Below are 10,320 nucleotides of genomic sequence, written 5' to 3'. Positions count from 1 at the left end.
CATATATATATATATATATATATATATATATGTATGTGCATTTTATCAATGTTTACAAATAACACAGAAAAAAAAAATAAATAGTTACCAGGGTAGCAAACATTCACACAAGTACCAAGGTAGAAATTCCAGGTTTTGGTGAAATGTTTATGTATAACATAGATAAATAAATAGATGGAGTTAAACACAGGTGTTATTCAAATCTTTTTACTTCCAACATATGTTTCAAAGAAAACACTGGTATTATTCCAAAAGGAATAAAATGATGTAAAACAATGCAATCTTCTCATCAGGGAAATAAATAAACTAAACACATCAATAAGACATTTTAACAGAATGTGATGACTGCATATATGATGAAGGGAACGCTAGCAAGTTTTTAAAAAAAAAACGTTAATAGATATAACGTCAAAGGTAGTTAATAGAAAGAGAAGGAGGGGAAAGAAAGAAATTAGCAGAAAACTATTAGTGGAGAGATACAGAGCGATAGGTGAATAGGAATAAAGCTTAAAGGCTTGGAAGTAGATATATTTAGTGGAAGTGAAATGTAAGAAGACAGTCAAAGGTCGAATTTTATAAAATGGTAGAAATCACTTATAGGCATTAAAGGTATGTTTTTGCCAATGTTTGCAACAATAAACCCATCCTATAAATGTGCTTACAAGAGGATTTCCGAGAACAGGATGAAATACATTTCATTGTTACAAAGCAAACAAAAAGATTTACCTTTATCATACGAAAATGATATAGATAAAATATTCCATTCCGAATCAAATGATATAGATAGAATATTCCATTCCAAATCAAATTGTTTATTATGATAATATGGCAGTAAGAAGAAAGAATTCATTGGTAACCGTGTAGACTAGAGGCATAACTTCATTGAATACTGAGTTACAATAATGTGGAAATTTCTATAATTGTTTTTCAGAAATCAAATTATTATAACCAATTTGTTCATTTAGAACAGTAATATAAACAAATTTCCAAATAATAAAAGCTTTTTCTCAGCTGCAAAAAGGCCGATCTATCCTTGTACAATGACAGAGCAAGCAATTTTGAAGGCACCGATAAGTTGATTACACTAACCCAACTGTTCAACTAGTACTTTTTTATCGACCTGAAAGGATGAAAAGCAAAGTTGACCTCAGCAGCTTTTGTATTCAGAATATTAAGAGCCAGAAGAAATTCTGCTAAGCATTTTGTCCTGTGTGGTAACAATTCTGCCTCCATTTAACAGCAGAAAGATATCACTTACATACAGAGTAAAATTAATGCCTGTGCAGGACAGTTAATGGACAACATGATACTTTGGGGTCATTTTGCTGACTGCTAAACTGCTCAAGTTAAACTTGAAATTTACATATTTAAATGTAATATGGAGTTTTGTAAATTTTACTTTTCCTATAAGAGAAATTATTTAATGTTGAAAACAAATTAATTATTCACAAAATTTTATCTTTTACTAGTTTCAGTCATTAGACTATGACAATGCTGGAGCACCATCATGAAAAATTTTTAGTTGAATGAATTGACCCCACCCCCCACCCCATACTTACTTTTTGATAAGCTTGGTACTTATTCTATTGATCTCTTTTGTCGAACCACAAAGTTACAGAGACAAACACACCATCACTGATTGTCAAGTAGTACTGGGGGACAAACACACAAAGGGCTTCCTTCAGTTTTTCATGTACCAAATTCACTCACAAGGCTGATTTGTCAGTAAAAATATTCGCCCAAAATGCCATAGAGTGTGACTGAACCCAGAACCATGTGGTTGGGAAACAGTCTTCTTACTACACAGCCACGCTTGACTACATATTAACCAATTACATGAAATTCCAGTGTGATCAGCACAAAAGGTCACTGCTCAGTAAATTAAGAAAAGAAGAAATCAAATGGACTTACTAATTTTGGAGAATCCTCTCGTGCATCAACTCTCGTGAGACAAATATTTCCTTGAAATATGATTTCTGCCAGTTGACGAACAAGAGGAGCATGACTAATAATAAGAAACACCTAGAAATAGGTAAAGTAAAAAATATGAAAGCATTGTTAAAATGAGTAATTTTATGACTTTAACATTGTAATTCAACTACAACACAGTTGGGTAGGAAGAGATGAGAAGAGCTTACTCATAGAAAGTGTAAAAGATAGAGAACCGTTTATATACACCTCTTGCCTAGATAATATAAATAGGCTGGAATTTAAAACCAACAGTATTAGACAATTGAAAGATATCTTTGTCACATATAAATTGCATCCAGTAAACTCTGGATGCATTTAATCATTCAGTAGTTGTTAATGAGTAGAGACAATACAGTCAAGAAAACCCTCAAGCTTTGTCCTGTCAAAGACCTGACACCTTTCTAAACTGAAAGCAATGATAGAATCTATCAGTACACTCTCTGCAAAATGATTGGTATTAGGAAGCACACCCAACCATAAAAACCATGTCAAAACAGAACATAAAAGCAAGATGTAGTCTCCAATCGTTGTAGTAGTGGGTGGATGGGAGTTTCAATAACTCCAATTGGGAGCTGACTTGGATTGTGGCGATCTGTCATGTAACCCATGCCAGCAGAGAGATCAGACATAAAACGAGGCTGATGATATATGGTATTCTCTCATCGTAACATTTTATAGGACACAAATTAATTTTTGTAATATTTAACGACCAGTCTTGACAACTGAATAGATCTTAGGACATAATCGGTACTTATTACATCAAGAAATTAATAGACAATATTGACTGACAAGATTTAAATTCCATAACTATTTCAACCACAAGAACAAAGCACAAATTTATGGAAAGGAAACAGTCAAGTAAATCAACTGCAGTATTTGAATTGCACTGATTTTATCAAATCAGAAGGATGACAAGTACAGTTAGTCATCTTTGGCTGCATTGTTCTCGGGATGTAACTAAATAGGGCATCGCATTAACCCATCACCTAATGATTTCTAACTTGACACAGTGACAAATTTGGGAAAAAGTATAATGAATTATATCAACAAAATTCTTATTAACTCCAAAGGGATGAAAAGTGAAACTGACTCTGGTAGGAATTTAGAAAATTAAAGGATGTTACTAAATACCTGCAGGACATTTTGTTCAGTGTTCTACTAATTCTGCATCTATTTGTAACATAAGAATGCTAGTTATTGGAAAGATTTGTCAGTAAAAAAAAAAATTAGTAAATTACTTTTACCTGTGACAAAAGAAACAATGATACCACTGAACTAACATGTTTTCTTTCTTCTGGCTGTATAATAAAAAGAAAAGAAAAATTCGATTGAAATAGTTTTTGAATTAGAAAAATTTATTCATACTTGCATAGCCAGTTTGTTGTTTATGATTGCTAAGACAAGATCGAGTGGAAATTAAATCTTTGGAATAAGGAAAAGGCTCTAAACAATTAGTTTAGATGGGAAAATCTATTTCAATATTTTATTTTCCAGTGTAATTTGATAAATATTTTAAAAACTAAGGTTTGTCTTCAGTATGACTATTTTGGGATTCATGTTTAGAGAATTAACCACAACATTCTTCAAATTATATTGGTTTTTCTTTGTTTTCCATATTTTTAAAACATCCATAAAACATAAAACATTCATAATAGAAGACAAGAGGGAGATATCTTCTTATTAGATAACTTTCATCAACAATATCATCAGCTGTAATGCTTGCTACACTATGTGTGCAAGAAAGAAAGAAAGTGCATACACACGTGTATATATAGAGAGAGACAATGACAAATATGATACAGGATATCAAAAACCTGCAGCCAAGAAGTTTCTCTTTATACAAAAGCACATCTATTATGACCAAAAATTGATAGTGAACCTATCAGAACCTATCTACAAGGTACCAAAGTGATCAGAGAAGTTTATTCTCTTAATTACAGAGTTGTTTAAAAAAAACACTCGTATCAGTCCAGAAATCTAACTTTAACCAAAAAGAAACCGATAGTACTACTGAGCTTTATTAGCTACATGACCAACATAACGAGCAACAAATACATTTAAAATCTTGACACTCAGTTTAGCCAATGTTGGTCTTTGATCTTAGATCAGAATATTTAAAGGTTCTTGGAAATTTCAAAACAAAAACACAACTGATTCTCATATTATTTAAAAAAAATAAAAAAAAAAAAAGACAGAGAGAAAGAAAAAAAAAAGCTAGGAAAAACAATAACATAATATACATTTCTGAGTGATCTAATGCACATATTTTAATAAATAATTTCTGCTACATCTAAACGTCCAGAGCAATACAGATATTAGTTTAAAATAACTATCAAAACATTTGTGAAAAGAAACTAAAAGATACAGATGTAAATGTCATATAAAAAAAAACATTAGCACAAGGTCACATATTTTGTGAGAAAGGTAGAGTTGATTAAATCAAGCCCAGAACTTAACTGGTATATATTTTATTGGAAGGATGAGAGGCAAAATTGATCTCGGTAGGATTTGAAATCAGAATGTAAAGGGCCGTAAATACAACAAGGCATTTTGTCCGACACTCTAACAATTCTGCCAATCCACCGCACTTTGAAAAATGTTAACAAACTGCAAAGAGTTAGTTTGTTTTTTCCACTAAGGTATTCCAATTTTTTTCTATGTCTACTTGTGCTGAGAATATGGTGATATGCAAAAGAAATTAATAAACAAAAAGTTTATATCAAAGACTCAGAGAGAAAATGTTACACAACAACCAAAACTAAAGCTATGATTGAAAAAGGTAAAAAGAAATGGACAAGAAATGGTTGTCTGTGCACTAAAGCTGACCTGTGGCTTCTCTGAATTGTCCATGGCAACATTTAGATTCAAACATTTCACGGGAGATTCAACAGACTTCTGCAAAAGCCGGCAAATACAAAATGACACACTTTAGCTAAATATCACTCACACCTTAATCAGAAAACATGGGTTCTGTCAAAAGTTTTAGGAAACATTTCAGTGAAATTGAGATATGTCAACTAAAATAACTCAGATATTACTGATCGAAGTCAATCTGATACACTATAAAATGGACAAATAATTCCAGTGTAAATGAAGATTATTTTTCAAATCAATATAAAATAATCAAAGGATAAAATTGCAAGAGAATTACAATAATTGGAAACATTTTGAAAATTCGTATTAGTCAAAAGGAAGATCGGGTTAATAAGCAATGCTTTAGAATATGAAAATTTAAGACCTTTGTACAAAGATTAATGATTCAAGGAAGTGTGGAAGTATGTTTGTAGAAAAACTTATAAAATATTCAAGAATAGATAAGTAAACTTCTTTTTTTTTAACCATATGAGTTTTCAATATTCAATTGTATCATATATCTTTAATTAGATGTCTTTAATTAAATTGTTATGTTACATAAGAAAATAAACTAAGAGAAATAACTCATAGTGGCCAGTGGCATGTATTTGAACAACAAAGATGAAAAAAGGTATAGTAAATACCATAGAAGGAATTCTTGATTTATTGAAATTATCTCTACTTCTAGAGAAGATAACACAGTTGCCTTGTGAATATTTGGAATGCCTCCAAATTTGAAGGGGAGATAATCTAGAGAATCAAAGATCCTCCAAAACTGACATGCCACTGAGGAAAAGATGGCCTGAATGTTTGGAGACAAGGACAGCTGTGAACACGTTTCTGCCTTAAAAGGCATCATCAGCACAGTGGTTGTCCTACTTAGTCTCCTGCAGAAATGATACTGAGACATATACAAAAAAATGCCTAATTTAAATGAAAACAAAATAAAAGAACTATATAATATTAGTGATGGAAATAAATAGTTTGTAGATATAATCAAAATATTTCTTTGTGCAAAAGTCTAGCTCAAAAAAATTCAAATTTTGGACAGATATATAGAATATGTATATTTTAATGCATGTACCTTGATTAATTTTCTGTGTCATTCCATTTAACATATGTATATTAATTAACTTTTCAATTGATATTTTTATGATGATAAAATTTAAAGAAAAAGGGAAGTATATTTTATCACATTTAATACAGTAATTAAAGCTGAAAATCCAATAGCAAAAATATAATATGTACAACAGAAATAATTAAAATTAACCAGCTGATTTAATATTACAGTGTTAGATAAATAACTAGTCTGATAATGATTGAAGTAAAAAAGTAATTTGTGTTCAAATTAACCATTTTGGACCAAAAATTAACTTTTATGATACTAACCCACTTGAGATTGTTTCTATTGCTATGATATAAAAGCACCCATTTTAAATACCTCACAGCTAAATTAAAACTGTTTTTTTTACAATTATATATATCTTTTTAAGTTATGCTCAGTCAGTTCAAGGAAGGGGGCTAATTGATTACATTGATCCCAGTGCTTAACTGGTACTTATTTTATCAACCCTGAAAGGATGAAAGGCAAAGTCAACCTTGGTGGAATTTAAACTCAGAATGTAAAGATGGATGAAATGCTGCTAAGCATTTTGTCCAGCGTACTAACAATTCTGCCAGTTTGTCACCTTAGACACCAATTTACTGTATATACTGGCATACAGGATGGAATTTGAACTTTAAAAAAAATCACCCCAAAACTAGGGGTCATCTTATACATCTTGTATAAAATCTGAACCCTAACTTCCTGTGGTTTAGATAGAGTAACACCAATGTGAATGGAAAACAGTATAAAGCACTTGCATAGACCCTATGGTGCTATAGCATAGTATTTTCTACTGATACTTGCACATATTGATGGAGAACACAATAAAACACTCACCTAGACCTTATGGTTCCACAACTCAGTATTTTCTACTGATACTGACATGTATGTTTGGGAAGCTGCATTAATAGTAAGATTATACTAAAATAACAGCACAGCAAACTTAGTGGATAGACACGAGTCGCCATTTGCAACAGCTGACGAACAAAAAATGTAAATAATCAGCCCATTCAACTGGGTCCGTTTTGTTTACATTACTCTGGCAGAGTGCTTTCTCTCATACAGTGCTCAGCCAACTGAGGAATTTCAGGATAAGTATAGTTTACAGTAACTAACCTACGTGTTATGGCATATTAGTTATGCTAGTCAGCCCAGTCGCAATAAACCTTACAGTTACTGGTTACTTTTAAACATTTACAAACACGGTTTCTTGAAAAGGCTCAATTTGTCACTCTTTCATAAGCAGCCGTACTCTCACTGGGTGAACATTAAATTCCAGCAACTATAAAACCCCTTCATGGCTTCAAGTGATAAATGAAGGAAATATGAAGCTGGTTTTAAGTTGAAAGTGGTAGCATATATCAAGTCCCACAACAACTATGCTGCTGCAAGAGAATATATGTCTAACTGAGAAGATGGTAAGAGTTTGGAGATTAAAGGAAGACTTAAAAGTAAAAATGAACAATGAGAGAAGGCACTGCACACTAGTTGATTCTAGAGGAGCATGTAGCAGACATGGTCTGTGAGCAGCATCAAAATGGATACGTTGTTTCAAGAAATAAAATACCATTTGTGCACTTAAGTGGGCTAAAGCCTAACAAAGAGCACAGCAAAGACTTCAAAGCCAAAGCTTCATGGTGGTGTCACTTCATGTAAAAAAAATGATTTTGTACTGAGATTGGAAACTAAAATATCACAGAAATTACCAACAGGTCTTGATGCTAAAATTACTAACTTCACCACTACATAACACATGTTAGTTCCTGTAAAATGACTGATGCCTAAGTGACATTACTATGGTAGTGTTTACACCAGTCAGGTACGTTTGATGTGTATTACAGTAGGTAATTTATAATATTTGGTCACTTTTTGAAAAGTGCTGGATAAATTTTAAACAACCAAGACTGCAAAAGTGTTGCATACAAAGTTTATTAATTCAAACATAGTTAAAATGCGATTGAAACACAAGTAAAGCAGAGGCTTTAGGGCCACTGGAGAAGCTACAGTCCACCCAACCCCTATAGCTATGAACCTTGCACCTTTGGTGTTTGAGCCATTTTCCATGAAAACTTGGAGTAACCTTATACAGCAAGTATAGCTGAAACCCCACTTTTTAAATGGAAATCCTGGGGGTTATCTTGTACATCCAGTCATTTTATATGCTGGCATATACAGTAATAATGAAAGAACATTAGTTATTTAACTAAATCCCTTCAAATTCTTAATAATTTCAAAACTAACTTTTAAAAAAATACAAATAGCATACTTTATCAGTAAAATGGTAGCAAAAGGGTTAAAATCTGAAAGAAAGAAAGAAGAATCACCCACAACTTCAAGGAAGGAAAATACCCAACACATAAAGCTAAAAAACACATTTACATGCAGTGTATAAGTTTCAATAACTGGTTCAAGGATACAGGACTGGAGTTCAGAACCTAGCACTTATTTAATTTGAAGTGAAATTAATTTAAGCAGTCAAGCAACAAGAAAAAAAAGCAGACTGATGAGCTTCACAAACAACATGTATTGTTTGAGCTCGTGATTTTTAAAGTCATTAGTCTAGCCATTTGTACTTTATTCTAGACCACATGGATGACAACTCAAATATGCCATTAGGTTTAATGCCATCTCCTGGATCATGAGTATCTTGATACAAATTTAATTAATTGTAAGCATTTGAACAAGTCCTCTGGTTCTCTCTTTACTTGCAATTTTTCTAAAGACATTGACCTCAATATTTGGGTTGGATATCAACTGCACCTGGCACAACCTGTAAATGAACCTGCCCCCTTTTGCTTGTTAACTTATAAAACAATTATACATAATTATATAAAATGCTAAAATGCATATACATTGGTGATGAACTGGCAGAGTCATTAGCAAACAGGACAAAAATTGCCTTGCATAATTTGTTCCAGCTCTTTTCATTCTGGATTCAAATTCTACCAAGTCAACTTTGCCTTTCATCCTTTAGGATCAATAAAATTAAGTACCAACCAAGTAGTGAGATCAATGTAATCAACCAACTTCCTCTCCCTAAAATTACTGGCCTTGTGCCAAAATTTGAAGCAATTATTTGTTCTGATTCCTTATGCTGTGAATTCAAATCCTACACATCAACTTTGCTTTCGTCCTTCTGGGATCAATTAATAAAAGTACTAATTCAAGGTGGTAATGGGTTGGCGGAATTGTAAGGAGGTTAGACATGATACCCTGTTGTATTTGTCCCAGCTATTTGTATTCAGAGTTCTTGGGTGGTAAATTTTATCTGTTGCCCAATTTAACACCACCACCAGATCATTGGGTGCCTATTACAAGCATTTAAGATAGTTTTCCAGTTTGAGGATAACTTCCTCTCTTCTTTTCACCAGTCTTAGAGCCCCTAAACTTAAAGGATCAGAGGTGCTACCCTCCCCTGCTTGATTACACAGTAACCAAAACATAAATAAATAACAAACTATGAATAAAGCATATATGGTTTGGAATATAAAGTTGCATAATCTACATTACCTTATGTTACAACAGAGTCTAAAATTTTACCAAGTAGAATATCTATTTTACCAACACCAGTGAATAAATTATTACTTATGTGAAATTTCCTGGCCCTTTATTTAAAATAAAGAAATAAAGGTAGCTTTAAAAAATGTTATTTCAAATCTGAAATATTATTTCTTTGTAAGTGAACAAAAAATGTGGTCCCTCACATTTGACAATCTTACCTGTCTGTTAGAGTACTTTTTCCTCTTTGTCAAAGAGTACACATAAAGAGGAATAAGTAATCGATTCAGCAAATGCTCAACAAGCACTTCATTGAGTTCATCTATGTTGAGAGAGAGAATATCATTGAGGTAGTGCAAGTGGTCTAAATGTTCAGCAACTAGGTCAGCCAGTCTATCTCGACTTTGGTGACTGAAAAATAGCATGTTAGAAACCATGTTTTACATATAATTAACCACAATAATCTATATTACTAAAATAATACTGTGTATCTGTTTATCAATCTCATAAAAATATACTTTGAATAACTGTTTCCCTTTACACAAACTTTACTTTGTGGCAAAATCTAAATAGTAACTACTATTCCTCATAGTCAATAACAATAATTATAATCTAATAAACAAAATTAATGCAAGGGTCATTATAGCTAAATGGTATCCAGAATTTTCTTTTAATTAATGCTTATCGCATCTTTCCTGTAATTATTCATCATCTATAATTCCAAAATCTGAAAATTGTCAGATCTACATGATGCAATTTTCTCAAATATCTTTGCACTCAAAAATCTTTTACATATTTACTTTTATTGATTATACTATAGGCCTAGGGCATAGCAGGATGTATAAAAAAAAGGAGTCAACTATATATATATGTATATATATATATATATATAT

At 32.0% G+C, this 10,320-nt stretch overlaps 1 protein-coding gene across 5 annotated transcripts in view; it reads right to left on the bottom strand.

The window, feature by feature from the left end:
* Positions 1-10,320, bottom strand: part of LOC106883998 (protein CLEC16A) — a 109,900-nt gene that overhangs the window by 36,122 nt on the left and 63,458 nt on the right. For 3 of the 5 annotated variants that reach the window (XM_052978448.1, XM_052978449.1, XM_052978452.1), the window contains 4 exons: positions 9,649-9,838; positions 4,798-4,866; positions 3,216-3,269; positions 1,912-2,022 (listed from right to left, as the gene is read on the bottom strand). In XM_052978448.1, the coding sequence (XP_052834408.1) occupies positions 1,912-2,022; positions 3,216-3,269; positions 4,798-4,866; positions 9,649-9,838 (424 nt within the window). The remainder of the gene's footprint in view (positions 1-1,911; positions 2,023-3,215; positions 3,270-4,797; positions 4,867-9,648; positions 9,839-10,320) is intronic. The other 2 variants (XM_052978450.1, XM_052978451.1) reach the window with 1 other exon arrangement.

Source organism: Octopus bimaculoides, chromosome 2 (genome assembly GCF_001194135.2).
Source record: "Octopus bimaculoides isolate UCB-OBI-ISO-001 chromosome 2, ASM119413v2, whole genome shotgun sequence".
Classification (NCBI taxonomy): domain Eukaryota; kingdom Metazoa; phylum Mollusca; class Cephalopoda; order Octopoda; family Octopodidae; genus Octopus; species Octopus bimaculoides.
This window is presented reverse-complemented; position numbering and strand designations above follow the sequence as displayed.